Here is a 17563-nt window from a genome sequence, read left to right as displayed (position 1 = left end):
TAACCAGTTTTTTTTATGTCCCTTACCTTGTTTCTCTCTGAAAAAAACACAACAAAATAACCCACAAAAAAAACCCCAAAACCAACTAACCAACCAAAAAAAAAAAAAAACCAGAAAAAATAAATAAAAACCCCAAACCAAAACCAAAAAACCCACAAGACTAACCCAAGCTAATCAACAAAAAAAAAAGTCCACCATAAAAGAACTGGCCACAGTTTGTACAATTTACCATTTCTTTGATCTCAAAGTTATTTTAATCCTCTACCTTAAAAGCTGCATTAAATATATATCTGTGAAGTGTCTCTTCCATTAACTAAGTTCTTTGATCTGGGTGACTGAAATACTTAATTGTTCATATTCACACTGCAGACTTAGCAGCTTCACAAAATTCACAAACAGAGAGAAAACCCCTAAGTAGTTTCAGATTATAATGTTTGTAGCAAATGCATGCAGCTGAACAGCTAGGAAGCCCCATCTTAAATTACACCATTTAAAAGAGAGAAAAACACTCTGGTTTTCAGAAGGAGAAAACCAAGCAAACAAAAAGAAAAAACCCAAAACCACTAAAGAACCCAAAAACAACTAAACAAAAAGTTGTGCTCCCTCTTCTTTCAAGACTCTGAATAGATAATAACAGACAATTAAAAGCCAGAAAAGCATTTTTGTCAGAATGAAGCAGCAGAAAAACTGAAAGCTAAAAAAGAAAAGAGTGGGAAAAAGAAACATGATTCGTAACAGAAATCACACTCTTTCCTGGTTCAGTTATGCATTTCAAAGTCTGAGAGGATAGAGTAGCAATGCTCATGGCAAGGCCTTTCACAAGGCTGTAGTAATGTAAGAAATTTCTTGGAACTTCAAGGTGTTTACATTCATGCAGCTGGGAAGTCATCTGACTGCTGTAGGAAATTGAAGAACTGGAGATTTCATTAATTCAGATAAAGATGTTACCTACCTCTATTTTATCTGAGCTGCACAAAATAATAAAGAAAATATTGCAAGAATCTAAAAGTTCCAGAAGTGAAACTGATAGCCTGACAAACAACTTACTATTCTGGAAAGCTTTATCATGGATGAAGTCAGAGATGCTCTCCTGGAGAAAGTTTGTTTTCACCTAACTGAGGTTAACTGAAAGCAGTGAAAAACAGTCATTACTACAGAAGTTTGTAATATAGGGATAACTCTTATAATTAACTGACATAGATTAATGAACATATGGAACATATTGCACTGCAAAAATTCTAGAGGTCAGAAAGAAACTTTTCCACTACAAACAAAACTCCTTTTTTTCCCCATGATGAACAAAGAAATAACTTCTTTGGGAGCTGTAGCGCAAGCCGAGGTACTGATCTGTGCTTTTCTAAGCTCAGGGGTACAAACTTCTACACCTTTATTGTGCTAAAGAAAAGGCAACATTGGAAATGAAGTCTGTAAACAACGAGAATAGGTTAGCAAGCACAGTCTGCCTTCTGCACTAAATGAGTATCTTGCCCAAGTGTTTCCACTGTGGCAAAGGGCAGCAGTAGATTGGAACAGAAACTGCCCAAGTAGCTGAAAAAGCACCAGCTGAGGAAACAAGCTCTTCCCCAGCCCAGACTTCTGGAAATAGCGGCACAGGAAGTCACAGGAACTCCTGCAAGTATTTTTCAACCAAACAAGTGTAACAATACATGACTGGAGAACTGTAAATGCAACTCCTGTGGGCAATTAAAGATCTGTGGGATCTGAACTGTAAACAAACCTTCTACGGAGCAAGATCTCTCTGTGTATGTTACCTAACAACATGGAATTAAATGAAAAATGGCAAGAAATGCCTCTGATGAACACAGGTCCTACCAGGCTTAACCCATAACCTACTTCCTGACATTTACCATTGAGTCCTCTGAACTTCCATTAAAGAAAAGAAACCATATATATGAAACATCTGAAGAAGGTGAGGAGCATGGAATCACAGAGTGGTTTCGGTTGGAAGGCACCACCAGTGGGGTCATCTCGGCCAACCTCCCTGCTCAAACAGAGTGTTCAAGATTTAACAGAAAGTGCAAGGTTTCTAAGGAAATTTGCTCAAGAAAAGAGAGGCATTGTTAAAAGTGAGGCACCAGGCAAGTATATGCTACCAGTTAGCCCTGCATGGATAAATTGTGAGATCATAATTTATTAATATTTTATTAAAAATATCACAAAAAAGGAGGAGCATGATGACAGTATTCAGTGATAACACTAAACTAAGGGACATATGCAACACAGGATCTTGAACACAGACCAAGTGAGGATCTTGAACAGCAACAACAATTATATGAAAAGGAAAAAAATTGATATAAAATACAACCGGCAGTTCTGAACTTGGAGATGATAGCCATCATCTGCCAGTGTGATGCGGCTGTGAATCCTAGGACTTGTCAGAGGTGCTTCCAGTAAATACACAGTAGAATTTGTGCCATAGTGAGAAGACTTTACATAGCTTCCTCTGAAAGACTGTGAATTTATATTTGAAAAGGTACAGAGAAGAGTATGTGAGATGATCAGAGAGAATAGAAGTTTACCTGTGGTGGCTACTAGTCTGGTCTAGCAACAAAAGCCCACAGAACTGTTCAGGCACTGAATTTTTTTCCTTCTTCATATTAATTGTCAAGAAAAATTTAGACTTTTATATTCTAAAGTCATAAGCTGGGAAATTTAAACTAACCTGTATTTAAAACAAACACTATTTCCTTTCATTTCTGAGAAAATTATCTGGAATGCTAAGACCACCCAGGTAACTACCAGGAAAAGGAGTGGGAGAAGTACCTTATTAATCTCTTCGACTTTACCAGCAGTACTGTAAGCAACACCTAGAAATTAGAAACCCTAATCACTAAACCCTAATATGTACTGCAGAAGCATGTGAACCTATGTTATAGGTTACAGAAATTAATAAAAAACCATAATCACCATTTTTTTGAGATGATCTGTCAAAAAAAATACCAAATTCAATACCTAGCAATTTGATTGCACAAATATGTATAGAAAAATTTGTATTTCTAGCTCCGCTTAGTTAACAAAATTGCTAGTGGACCTAAATAATGCTGGTCACAGACAATCACTGTCAGACAATCAAATCCCAAACCACTATCAGCAATATCTAAATGGACCCTTAATGCATGCTCCCACATTAAATATGTCCTCTCTTAGACAATCCTTCTTTAAAAAAATACTTAGCAAACAAACAGTGGTCTGCTTGGCAAAGCACTGAAAAAGTGCTTTGCTTTTTGAGTTTGTAGTCTAGACACATTGTATAAACATTTAAAGCATTTGGAAACTTACTATACTAAATTTCTTACAATAGTATGAAATTTATGCCCAGAGATCTACCTGTCACTAAGAGCAAAGAACTTCTATCAATCTAGCAAGATGGTATACTTTAAAGCTGGACTGAACAAGCTTTAAATAGTGAGCTCTGCAGGGTTTAGAAATACTTCATGATTTCACAGAAGAGATAAAGTACTTTCAAAAACCCCATGGAACATGCTTTATTTGTTCTTGGTTTCAGCCAGTTTTGAAATATATTTCACTTACAGCAGGTGTGAATTAACATAAAGGGAAAAACGTACAATAAAAAGGCTGAAAGTTTTATTTACCTTTTTATATGTTTTCTCTTCATTTGGCTTTCCAGTAGTAACATCTCCATTTTCAGTAACAGACGACATCTAACAACAAAAACTTAAGTTATAAAGAAGGTATGTGCTTTACAAAAGTAATTGTTCAGGAAAATCATATGATTTATTAACCATTTTTGCTACATTCAAACTTTACAGAGGATACAAGCTACTAAGATCAGTGATATATCTAGGATATTCCTGCAAGTATTTTCCACAGACTAAAAGGACAGCACCGCCCCAGGAATATGTCCAGCACATGACTGATTGTACACAACTCTGTTTCTTTTCCCCACACCAGTATGCAGTGAAATCTTGCTCCTCAGCCCACTGCATGACACGTTCTTGGAAGGTCCAGTGACGGGCAAAATTATGAAGCTTTTGAGCCAGATATTCAGTGGCATGTCTGAGAAGCTCAAGGTCTTTGGCTGCATGGATATGCTGTATCTCCTTAAAATATTAAGGAGAACACAGAATCACACAGGTTCACAGAATAGTCTCAATTGGAAGGGGCCCACAAAGACCTGGCTGAGTCTAGTTCTTATATGAATGGCCCATACAGGGATCGAAGCCACAGCCCTGGCATTATCAGCACCATGCTCTAGCCATTCCACACAGCTGTAAAGTCATGCTAGACCAAGGATAAACCACTAAGCTAGAGATCACCCTGATCAGACACTCAGTGTGCCTGTCAAAGCAAACAAAACAAAAAGCTACAATGACATGGTTTAAAAGTATTCTAGATTTTACTTTCACAATGGAAATACACTTACCCTTACGAACAACAAGACAGGTCATCTGGAGCTGAAAGTGGAGATCAAGCCACTCATTGGTGGTGTTAATGTTTTCCTATTAGAAGAAAAAACTGTCATCACTATGCCTTAACAAATTGACATCTCACGGAACAGCTGTAGATTTCCTTTTGCTATTATTCTTTGGAACAAGCACTCAGCTACAAGTGAGGCTTTTCAAGAATCATATCAAACAACTTGGTTACTATACTTAGAACTTACTATACTTAGAGTATACTATACTTACAGCATACTATAACTTGGTTAATATACCCAGAGACCAGCAGTATTACACAGGAGGGAATCAGTGCAGTCTAATTTCCTGTTGCCCTAGATATTTCACCCCTGTGGCATAAGAAACTGTACAATAAAACACTTATGTAGAGCAGTACATAAGTGTTGGAATGTTGTGTAATTAGACATGTAATTAATCTTACAGCCTTATAATCTCCAATCATTTATAAGAAATATGACGGTTTGGAGGAGAGCACACTTAAAAGTCATAGATAACAAACTCATTTAGGAAGTTTTCCATAATGATAGTTACTATCAATAAAATTTCTGTGAGTAATCCTGTTGAGAGAGATCTCTCTCATAGTTAAAATTATTTGACTAAACACATGAGAAAATACTACATAATCAGATGCTATTTGATACCTCTTTGGAATCGGCTCTCCCTCCCATCTTCTACATCCATTTTAAATCACATCAGTAAAGCTATTCTTCAGCTTAATTTCCCAAATATATCAAAGAAAAACACTAATTTTGTATTTAAGTAGTATAAATAGCACCTTGTACATAACTAAAAATTGGTTTAAAAACAAGTATTCTTAGGCCTCATTCACTGAATTTAATTTTTCATAAATCTAAAGAGTATACTTAACACCACCAAGAAGCCTTTTAATAAAAGGCTTCAAAGTCAGTATTTTCCTTTTCTTCAGAGAAGCATCTGAGGCAGAAAAACAAAAGGGGAGGGACACAACAAATAGAAACGGATTTTCTTTGAATGAAACAGTGCCTCCTTAGAAGCAACTGCTTACATTACATACCAGCATTTTCTTACTGCAGCTAACTGCATTTTTCAATGTAGCCTCCATGTAAGCAATGTGTCTTAATCAATTTCTTCATTTGGATGTGCATTAGCAGTATACTACAGAGTGAATTCCTACTTATAGGCAACAACTTGGCTTTGATAGGTTTTTAAATTTTGTGTAGTTCATCTCACTTACATATATTCATACTTTTAATATTAATACTAACACTCATCCATGCTTGCAACTCTATCAGTACACAAACACAGGCATCAAGAACTTGCTAAAACAGCTTTTTTAGGAAGACAAATGTCCTTTTAATCACTAGTAGAAGTGATTTTAAATAGCTGATCCCTGGTTAAAACACCAATACCTGCCCAAGTTGTTGTCCTCCACAGACCCCTCAAGACTACTGACACAATATGATGTTCTACTACACATAAAGCTTCCTAAAATATAAGCACACATACTCAGCAAAAGCCAAACATGAGTGCAACATGGGAGCTTTCTTTCTGTAAGTTAGCTGAAGAAAGCACTCATGCCAGACATGGAAAAAAACCCTGTTTTTCCCAGCATGGACAGACAAACTATTCAAGAACACTTCATTCATGTGAAAATATACCCCTGTAATTGTGCCAATGACAGGAAAACAGACAGTGAGAGGCCAAGTTCAGTAACTACCAAGTACAGAAACTCATACACCACAAAGAAGGTAAATTTTTCCTGTGTGTGTAGGCTTATTGCCTAAAGGCATCTAGAATAGAATTATTTTGGTTATAATCTTTTGAGAAACAGAACACACAGCTCTATCTTAACTTGGTTAAACAACCAAGGTTGTGTTAAACAACCTTCAAAATCCTTGCTGTGAAAACCATCTCTTGTTCCATGCTAATGATTTTTTGCAAAGCAAGTATTACTTTATGTATTTTCTCCCTGCCCTAGAGCTACTGAAATGGTACACAGTACCTTCTCACATGCTTTATAATGGGGCAGAGCAGCAGCTACTGCCCCAGTTCTGATGAGATTTAACAGTTCAAAGACAGGTCACAACTTACAGTCTTGGACTCACTTCCAGGCTAAGCTACAACTATTTATTTTTTTGTTACCATAGCGGGAAAGTACTGTAAATAAACCTTTGAATCTCTTTATGCACCTGACAAAGGAAAATCTCACAATAAACTAAGACACGGGGTAGGGGCGGGTAGAGGAAGAAAACATTCATTTTCAAAAATACTGTGGTGTGCTGACTTTGGCTGGGATAAAGTTAATTTTCTTCACAGTAGCTAGCATGGGGTTATGTTTTGGATTTGTGCTGGAAACAGTGTTGATAATTCAGAGATGTTTTTACTCTTGCATAGTGCTTACACAGCATCAAGGCCCTTTCTGCTCATCACAGCACCCCACCACTCAGTGGGCTGGGAATGTACAAGGAGCTAGAAGGGGATGCAGACAACTGAACCCAACTCACCAAAGGGATATTCCAGACCATATGGCAGCATACAGAGCTGGGGGAAGAAGGAAGGCAGAATGGTCAATGTGACTGTGTTTTTCTGCCCAAGTCACCATTAGGTGTCATGGGGCCCTGCTTTCCTGGGAATGGCTGTACACCTTCCTGCCTATGGAAGACAGTGAAAGAACTCTGTTTTGCTTTGCTTGCATGCACAGCTTTTGATTTACCTATAAAGCAGTCTTATCTCAACCCTTGAGTTATCTCATTTTTACCCTGTGGATTCTCTCCCCCATTCCACCAGGGGGTAGCAAGTGAGCCAGTGTGTGGCACTCAGTGGCTGGCTGGGCTTAAACCATCAGAGTGAAAGATGACTATAAGAACTCCTCTTTAGCTTCTTAGATGCTATCATCCTGCCTGATGACAGAACAAGAGCAACATTAAAGTACAGCAGGAATTTAAAGCGTATTTTTCCCAAATACTCTTGAAGAGTCAACATTTTGGTCACAAATCTTAAGTGCAGCAAAAACCTACTGTGACATGTACAGCTCCTGAAGAACCCTACAGTTCCAGCCTTCTGCTCTGAAAGTCCCCTAGTCCTAAATGCAGACTCAAAAATTTAAAAAAAGATCACATCTATTCAACGTACACTTCAGACAAAAAAAAAAAAAGTTGTGTTTCACAGTTTAGATTCTTACACCAGAATCATAGAACCACAAGCTTCTTAACTAACACAAACTGCAATTTCTATCATTCTTGGGGAAAAGCGCCATATGCATTTTCCCCTGGAGCTGCAGAGACACCTTTTTAATTTCTCTGATCAGACAGAAGCCCACAATGTCAACACCACCCTGCCCACTGCACAGCTGGAGTTTTGAGCACTGAGATGACAGACAGCAAATGCGAGCTTCCTACCCAGTTTTGAGTTCTTGTTCTTGAATTTTTAATTCCATGTTCCATATATAGCCAAAATATATCTTCTACTTACAGCAAAAGGTATTTATCTGCCCATACTATAAGTAACTACCCATTTTTACACAACAGTTGTTGCTGAAGCCCATCTCACATCAACAGGTACTGGTACTTACACCTGAATGGCCTCTCAGCTGAATTTCGTTGACTTTAGAACTCTGAACAACTTCAGTGAAAGCCAGCATCCATGAAAAATGCTATCACTGGGTTCCTACAGGCCTGTGCTCATTCAACCCAAAATCAACTCTGCCTTCTTTCCATTACCATGAAAACATTTTTTTTTTTTTTAAGAATGCATTTCTTAGCATATTTAGATCAGTTTCTTAAACAAATCCTCTTTTAAAAGCACTAATAAAACATATTGTTGAGGAACCACATTCCAAATAAAAGCCATGTAGCTTTTCACTACATGTGCCGTTTTCTTTTGGCTGACAGTTAAAATTGATATATTTTTCTAGCTTTTAGAACAGGCATCCCTGCGTGTACTGCTGGCAGGATTCTGCAGTTAGTACAATCAAAAAGTGAAACCTTACTCAAAACACATTCATAACTTCTCACTGGCGTAATCTATAATTTTAAATATGAGGAGTAAAAATCAAACCAAAACAAAAACCTAAAATTAAATGAAGACTTAAATTTTCCAGTGGGCATAGGGAGAATACTAGAAATTAAAGAATAGCAGAAATTATGCATGTTTACGATTAATAATAGACAAATAAAAGAGACTGTATGATGCAGATTTTTCAGCCTGAAACACACAAATGCATTTTCATGAAGCACTTTGGTTGAGGGTGTTTTTTTTTTTTGTAAGTGAATGCATTGGGATGGAATACACAATATTGGAATTAATCCAGAAATGTGGTTGTCATTTACTCAGCTGTTTTCTAATTCTTGAACAGTTCTCTTCCACCAGGATGACACAAGCTCCCCAGAATGTGACAGGTGACTTTTCAGAAAATCACAGTCTTATATCAAATTTATACTAATGATACTAAGTCAGCACCAGACAAAACAAAGATGATCAGAAGAGTAATTTTATCTGTCCTAAGTAACTGGGAGTTTACAAACCAAGACTGCATTCTTTCTTGATCACAGCAGTTTGTCAGCACAACAGGTAGGGATGCTAACAAGAATTTCTAGTTCTACAAACAGCATTTATAGTGAATTCCATTAGAAAGAGTCATCAGGTTACATTCCTTGGTAGCCCCATCTTCCCTCTGTTACTACTTTTAAAGCACCATCTTCTAATACAACTATGAAAACCACAGTAATTTCATACTGCAAAATTCACTTTTACTGGTAAGATTTGTCCAGACGTATTTTCCTTGTAGAAGTTGTGAGAGTAGCTTTTAAAGTCAGTTCTTCAATTCACTAAAAGGACTTGCAGTTCTATATGGCAGCATTCTTCCACGAAATCACACTGGGGACAGTCATACACTGCTGGATTTGAGCTCTAGTCTGAAACTGGATGTCGTTGCCACACAAAGTTTTGCCAGAAGGGGCAAAAATTCTAAACCTAAAATGCTCCTAGAGTGGAAAAATCCACAAACACATATTCATTAATGAAAAACTACTCTTTACATACTTATTTTCTTGTGTTTCCCCTGCCAAGTACCCAAAAACCATTCATGGTATTCTTGGAGCTACCTGAAAGAAGCACCGAGATCAAAAGGCACTATTAAAGCTAACTCGTCCACTTCTTTGAAATTATGAAGAGCGGAGCTCACACCTTCTTAGGCACTGAACAAACTTCCCTTGCAGATGATAAATTTATAAAATCTCCCTTCTGTCTGGGTTCTCTGCCAGCTAATACAATATGCACATCTGCACTGGATTTCCAAATTAGATATCATCTTTTCATTTTTATTATTCCATGAAACTTGCTGGTACTCTAGAGCACGGTCAAATTTAGTTGACAAATTTAGGTAAACCAAAACTGTCAATATTTTTTCCCCTACCCTCTCCAGTAGAATTTGAACAGTAGGATTATTTATCAGATTATTTGTAAATGAAGGGGCTTGGGACACAAAAAACGTCCTCTGACACACATACAAATTGCCTACTTTGAGTTTCCACACAAAATCCAACTAAAGACATCAGCATACTATCAGCACTATCATCAGAATGCTCAAGAGGGAGATGAGTTGTTAACTTCAGGTGAATAGTGGGACATATATTGGTTTTATTACATTTTAGCTTCTTAAAAGAGCTTTTCTCCATGCATTAAAACAACGCTGACTATAATTTTCATTATTTAATTGCCTTCATTCTGAGTTTACCAGACAATGAAGAGTGGTGCTTAAGAGCCTGCAAGCATTGCTAGGCAGAGTGCCAACAAGCAGATCAAAAGAAGTGAAAGGAAGCATAATTTAGAGCACAGAGTGGTAAAAGGAATAACACATCAAAGATCCTACAGCTTTCTCAACCATCATCACAAGTTAACTCCCTCTCCAAAAACCTTATGTCTTTTAATGTTGGAACATTTTTTATACACGACTGCTTGGGCATTTACATAGCCCTCAAATAAAAATTGAGGCAATGTATGTCACCACTCAGTTATAAGAAAATATATACATATATACACAATTCAGCTATCTATTTTTCTTCTGTTTTACTCCTCCTCTTTTTCTTTAAATAATATCCCAAACATTAGTTTGTGGGGTAGATTCACATTGTACCAGAAGACATGTAGCCATCTGTGTAAGATCAAACCTGTATGCCCCCATACCTGAAATATCTCAGGAGTAAAAAAGATAATATGAATTTTTAAACCAATATATCCTGAAAATGAAGTAAATGTTTACATGTTGCAATGGACTCACCAATCATTAAAAATTCCTGAAAAGCTTCAAACCTGAAAAAAACTTTTCCTCCACAGGTTTTCAAATTAGGATTTTCTATCTGAGAGCACTTAATCCACCCAATCCCTGTAACGCTTATCAGCCTATTAAACCTCTACTGTCCACTGCTGTGACTTCCACTTTTCACAGAAGCACTGAAGGATCTCTTACATCTTACTAGGCATCGTTGTATAAGCAAGAGAAAACTTTTGACTTCATCATAAATATCATTCATTTATGCCACTAAAAAAGTCATTAAATAAAATCTATCATTTCTGTTTATCTGGCAGAAAAAAAGATGTGTCATATGCACGGTAAAGGAGAAGGAGGGAAAAAGTAAAGAGAAAATCAAACAATTAGGTTTGTACCTCATCAAGTTCTCCCTACCCACAATTGGTTATGGAGGTTTTAAGGGTGACCGAAAGCAAAATCTTCTGGGTAAAATTTGTGAAAATATTATTGTTGCATTTGAGAAAACTGGAAAAGGCTGTTCTTGCTCATTAATGCTAGGATGAACAATTTCAGAGTGAACAGCTGAAAAATGTAGATCAGAAATTGTACAGCCTGTGATGTCTAACAAGAAAAGCCAACCAACCAACAAAAAAACAAAACAAAATTTAAAAAAAAATCTGCTCACGTGGTCCAGTTGCAAGCCCAGACAAATTAGTTTATCTATCTGATTTCTTTTCTATTTTGTTTCAAAAATAGTAAGAAGATGAAAATGAGAAGTGGTAAGTAAAGTGATGAAATTCACAAATAAAGTAAAAGGGAAATAACCCCTCATCTTTCTCCTGGTCTTCACAACACCATCAGGACAGCACAAATGCTACAGAGAAAGCTGCAAGCAAAAACCAACACAAAACTGCCATTTAGACTGTTCATCTACTATAAGTCATGTCAGCTGTTCACACCGCCTTTATTTACCCAGCTTTAATAACACACATTAGTTTCAGTGCCCTGCCAGATCTTTTAGTCTCTCAGCAACTAATCTCAGTACAATGCTAAGATTCTGATACTGTTTGATTTCTACAGTTCCCCTCCCCTTCTCCCCCCAGTTTCAGGAATATGGCACAGTACGTGGATTTCTTTTAAAAATCTGGTAATAGGAGTAGTTTTGATTTAAAAAGTCATTTATCAAGCTATTCATACATTAAAAACATATATTCATATTGTAATGTTTTGATTTACTGCAAGAAAGGTCAGATCATCTATCTTCCTCCTTTAGCTTACAGAAGGGAAAAAAATGAAAATGGAGAACTTCAGAAAATACTGCCTCCATCAAAGTTTACATATACTGAGAATACATCTGATTATCCGGATGATTTGACAACCTGCAAGAGTACCTTCTCTTCCACTTAAAGTGGCACTCCTTGTTCATTAACTTGTTCTTCAAGTGAAACACAGTACCACTGTAATATTCAGGGTCACAGAAACAGCCCCAACAGCATTACAAACTATCATTACAAGTCATATCCTTCCTTTCAAAAATAATCTGCTGTAATTCTTTCAGATGGAAACTTTCTTACAACAATGCAAATAAAACTGAAAATTCATTGAAGGAACCACAGTCCTTGGATACACAGCATACTGTGCTCCTTCAACAAAGCATATAGATTTTTAATTTGTAACTTCTGTATTTTGTGACTTATGCAAGTCACAGATAACTTGCAAGGAAGAGATGGGTTGGTTTTTGTCCCCCTCCATGAATTTCCAAATTCAGAGCTTCACTTCAAGGGTCTCGAATCTACCACACTCCTCTACTGCCTATTAACTCCTCTACTTAACCTTTCAATTACTGTGTCTTCTGCTTTTCCCAGAAGCACCTAAGGATCTATTATGTGTTTCCAATGCTGTCTGTAAAAGCAGGGCAAACTTTCTACTGCGTACTAGATGGTGTTGATGTATTAATAACTAAGGGACTTTTCCGAATCAGTGAGCTCAGATCAGCAATCAGAAAGAACAAACATTTGAACTCTGACATAATTGACGTCACATTGTGTATCTTGCAGAAACTGTTAACAGACCCTCCCTTTACAGAGTGAAATAGGCCCATTAACTTCTCATTATTTAGTAACAGTCTGAAACCATACAAAATAGAAAAGCATATTTGTACACAGACAGACTTCTCAATTGCTACTTACGTTTTCACAATTCTCATTTCATGCGCCAACAACAGTAGCTTTTAGAAGACTAGCAATCTTTTTATAAAGCCGTCTGGAATTACAAATTAAACAAATTTGTCAAGATGGGGTTTTCTTTGAAACAAGTAAAAGAAGGAAACATCTGCATGCTCTATATAATTGTCTGCAATAGAAGTTAGGGTCGTACCACAGTGAAGGGCACAGGTAGAAGATATTGCAGAGCCCAGAATAAGTGTTCTGCTCCTTTACTTTGGCAGCTTTGATATGGCAGTGGACTGCTGTTACTAACACATACCAGACACTGCACTTTGAGATAACACCACCACATAATGCATGCTGTCCAATAAAATACTGCAGCATGCTGAGACAAATGGTTGATAAGGAAAGCAAAAGGCACAAGCAGAGGGAAAATTCTTCTACATTTGTCTTTGATGGTACATGCAAAATTGAATGACAGGGATCATGTAATACTGTGGTCATGATTTTTTGAAAGCAAAGCAAGGCAAGCTGCATGACTCATATAATCAGCAGGTAGGAGCCACAGGGAATGAGATCTCATGTACAGCAAAAAGGAGATCAGCGAAAGTGTCAATTTCTGAAGGAATGACATGAACAGAAATGCAAACTATCCCACCTTGCTGGGTGGGGAATACATATATATATATACATATATGTATATATGTATATACATATATATATATATATATGTATATATATATATATATATACATATATATATATATATATATATGTATAAAGGAATTTGGTCAAACCAAAAGCTTTTGTAATCTGAAACTCCAGAAAGAGTCATCTGAGAAAAGGAAAAGAGGTCAAATGGACCTTGGAAAAGGGTAAGTATAAAAAGAATAGACTGAAAGAAGACACAAGATAAAAAACAGAAAAGCACAGGACAAGTTACTTTGGTAAGAAATGTGTATGTAACAACAAGAACTTCACAATATTTGTAGTGCTCACTTTTGAAACCTTTATCTTTTTTACCCATCCACATTTTTCCCCCTCAACAGAAGCTCAACCACACTCAAAACTGCCATGCAAACATAACTTTACAACAGAAGCAATAATAAAAAATGGCAATAGGACTTCCTTGCTTTAAAGAATATTGAGATTTTTGGGTGGACAACACACAAAAACTGTGGTCAAAATAATTTGCATGCACTAAAACAGATGGCAGAATTTGTTCATCAGTTCTACACAGGTAACTCATAAATGAAACACTACTGGGAATTATTCAGGCCACTTGCATATTAGCATGTAATTATTCACAACATAGTTTGCAGAACGATATCGCATGGAAGCCCTGAACTAAATGAATGAGTGGATTATTATGATCTTCAAGTTCTCTATGCTTTCTTACCCTGGGTCCCGTGAGTATAATTTTTGTGCATACAACTTTTAATGAATGCTAGCTAAATTAGGCTGTTCAACAGTCAGATCATCCAAAAAATTCAAGTATTTTAAAATTCCTTTTTTGTCTCCAAAAATTTGAGGGCCATTCCATACAGCTACAAACAGACAATTGAAGAGTAGAAGAGATTAACTTGGAGGACATGACAGGTAATATCTGAGATTTTTTTTACAGATCAGACAACTGTTTAAAAAGTAGTTGGTACTGTCTTGAAGGAAGGAGGAGGTGCGTTTACTGTCATGACTCCTGCTGGTTTCCATTGTATCACCCAGACTGGATAGCTGCAACAATTTCAGCTGGTCCAGGCTGGTGCTGATGTGGTCCTGCCTTCCGAGCATGCATTTGCTAGTATCGTTATTATGCACCAGTGCTACTCCAGCCCCAAGAGAACTCACCTAGACAATAAAACTAACCGCAAAGAGTAACCTGCCAAAGAATATTAATCATTATGGAACTCCTTACAACAGCTTTGACACTGTGCCTGCTGAGATCCAGAAGAAACTTAGGAGAGGACGAGGAAGGTAAGGAAAACAATTAGGCCCTTGGTCCATGATGGAAGAGAGATCAATTGTCTCAGTTGTTTCAGTCACATACTTTTGGTAACCTCAGAGTCACCAAACCACTAGTGATAATACCAGGAAGCAAGACTGAGAGACAGACAGAAAGAAGCATCAGCAGCAGTGCTGATGGGCCACGCAAAAGGACCTGAACTGAGCTCAACATTACCTTTAGTCAAATAGTAGTGCATGGCTAAGGTTAAGTTGCTGTATAAATATACATTTGGAAACCTGTTTTTCAGGTGCCTAGTTTGTGTGAAAAATAAGGTCACTCAAGAATGGATATAGAAGACTAATGTAAGCACCAAATTCAAAAGTTGTGTATAAATTCAGATGAGTTGCTCTAACAAATCATAAAATCTATTACAACCAACTAAGCCCTCAACCACTATTTTCTTTCAGGAAAGTTAAAACTGCAATTAGTAGAAGTTTTCCTTGGACCCCTCCAAGTTAATTTTATTTAGCATTTAATAGAAAGCTCACTTTATTCTTGAAAACAATTTTCAAAAACTGTCTTGTACCAGCCTCAGCAGAGAACAAATCCTACATCACTAAAATTCCTTTGACTAAATTAAGAGCTAACAGTTTCCTACAGAGCAGAAGTTCCTCATATTTCTTTCCCAAAATCACTTGCAAAGCTATAGAAAAGGAAACTATTATCCCATTTTATGAAATGCTCTACAAAGCACAAAAGCTGGAGTATTCTTAGTTTAAAGGAGTTTTCTAATGACTTTCTTTTTAAATTACAGAGAAAGCTTCAAGGGGAAAAAAAGAATAATTTCAGAAGCTGCATAGGACAAAAACCTCAAAAAACATGATTAATACAATAAGGTGAAAATCTGAAACCAATTAAGAACAGCTCAGCATGGAAGGAAAGAGTGCTATTTGTTGGAACTCCTGTCATTTTACAGCCACTAGAGTAGAACTGTAATATGGGAATCAAAATAACTGCCAGTATTTTTAAAAAGCTATTCCATTCTCTGACTGGAGTGTAGCTGCTTAAACGTAAAGGTTACTACTGCCCTTATAAGGAGACATACACTTCTGCTCTCCAAGCCAAGTCTTGGATGGATGGACCAGAATGAGCAAGTGACTACTTCTTTTTCCCCAAGACTATGCTTTGGCACTCATCTGAATTATGAGCATATTTGCACTGTAATATTCAAATCCAAGACACATCAACACACCTATCTACCCTACTGACATTAAGCAACATGAGGTGTACCGTAGTAAGATATATGTACAATTGTTTTAAGTTATGGACACCTAGTAAGAGAATTTTTAAATGGCAATACAAATGTTTTCAAACAGACATTTATAAATAGCTATTTCCAGCCAAATGACATAAGCAAATTGTTTTCCAACAGTCTTTCACTTGCCAAACCAAATTGAAAAACCTGTCCCTGAATATTTTTGGCAGCAAGAAAGTAAAATGAAGTCATTTCTAAATGTTTTTGCCAGTTCTGAAACACTCTATTTTTCTTCAGATGTTGTTTATACTCTACCTATAGTTGCACTACTATGAACATTTTTGTATTTTAAAAATGCAAGTTAATAAACAGTATAGAAGTATCACCACAGTCTTCCTCCCCAGGAATTTCTCTGCGAATGACTAGCTGGATTTCTTTAAATAACCTAGCTGGAAATATTATGGGAAAATTCAAAATATTAAGCTATCACTGTAAGTAAAGAACATGTCTACACATAAATTCTCCTTTTCACTTAAAAGTGTCTTGAGAAAAGGACTTAAACCAAAAACAAGACAGTTCAGCACCAGCAACATGAGTAAGCAGTGGGTGATTGCCTTGTAGAAGAACCATACACAACCTGATACCAGAACCTGTGAGCTCTTCCAAGGAGAATGAGTGTGAACTTTCCCACTAATTAAGTCAAGAATTAGGTCTCTGAATTCTTGAGAGGCTTGAAAAAGAATCTCCTTCCTTCACACAAAAGCCCTTTGAAACAGTATCTACACCTCTCAATGCATCATTATAACTGGGTTGGAAGCATCATTATAAGTAGGTTAGAAAAGGCATGCAGTATTATCTGTAAGTCAGTCAACAGCCCACACCATAGTTTTCAAAAGGTAAAAATACAGCTTTCGGTATTTAGAAAGAAAAAACCCACACCACTAATCACAGTTTTTGCTCAATGCGTAGTGTTTTATGAATCATTAACTAGAAAAAGAACAAGATTCTGACAAGATGAAACATGGCTATGAATATTATTAAGATTCCACAGACTGAAGTGAAAAAAACCCAACAATTCAGTCAATGCATCCCCCCAGGAACACAGTGTTCTTACAATTTAAGGTATACAATGCAAAAGCCTATTTTATGATATGCCTTACCTGGCACTACTCAGCTGGAACACCTGATTAAATAAATTAAATACCCTTTTCAGCCTATGATTTTATTGGCTACTGTATTGGGTTTTTTTAGTTTGAGATGACAAAGATCAGTATGCTCAACAGCACATGCATTCAAATGTATTTATAGAAAATTGCCTTTCAAAAGTTGCTGTTAACAGTGTGTAGTCTCTGAACCTCTCTGTTTTGTATCTTGTTTCCAGGAATAAGCACCCTGATGATTAGTTATGTAAGAGGAAAGCAATATTCATTAAAATTTCAGTCTAGCTAGCTATGCATTTACTTTATAGAAATATGGAGACTGGTCTTCAGTTTTGCTTGAAATGTGGCAACATAGTAAGAGCACTGAGGAGTAGCC

General features: G+C 36.7%; 1 protein-coding gene across 3 annotated transcripts in view; it reads right to left on the bottom strand.

Moving 5' to 3' along the window:
* PIP5K1B (phosphatidylinositol-4-phosphate 5-kinase type 1 beta) overlaps window positions 1–17563 on the bottom strand; it is a 98018-nt gene that overhangs the window by 58095 nt on the left and 22360 nt on the right. For all 3 annotated transcript variants that reach the window (XM_085041893.1, XM_085041891.1, XM_085041894.1), the window contains 2 exons: window positions 4406–4481; window positions 3615–3683 (listed from right to left, as the gene is read on the bottom strand). In XM_085041893.1, the coding sequence (XP_084898019.1) occupies window positions 3615–3683 (69 nt within the window). In that variant the 5' untranslated portion in view covers window positions 4406–4481. The remainder of the gene's footprint in view (window positions 1–3614; window positions 3684–4405; window positions 4482–17563) is intronic.

The sequence above is a fragment of the Lichenostomus cassidix genome, chromosome Z (assembly GCF_008360975.1).
Source record: "Lichenostomus cassidix isolate B80296 chromosome Z, HeHo_3.0, whole genome shotgun sequence".
NCBI lineage: Eukaryota > Metazoa > Chordata > Aves > Passeriformes > Meliphagidae > Lichenostomus > Lichenostomus cassidix.
This window is presented reverse-complemented; position numbering and strand designations above follow the sequence as displayed.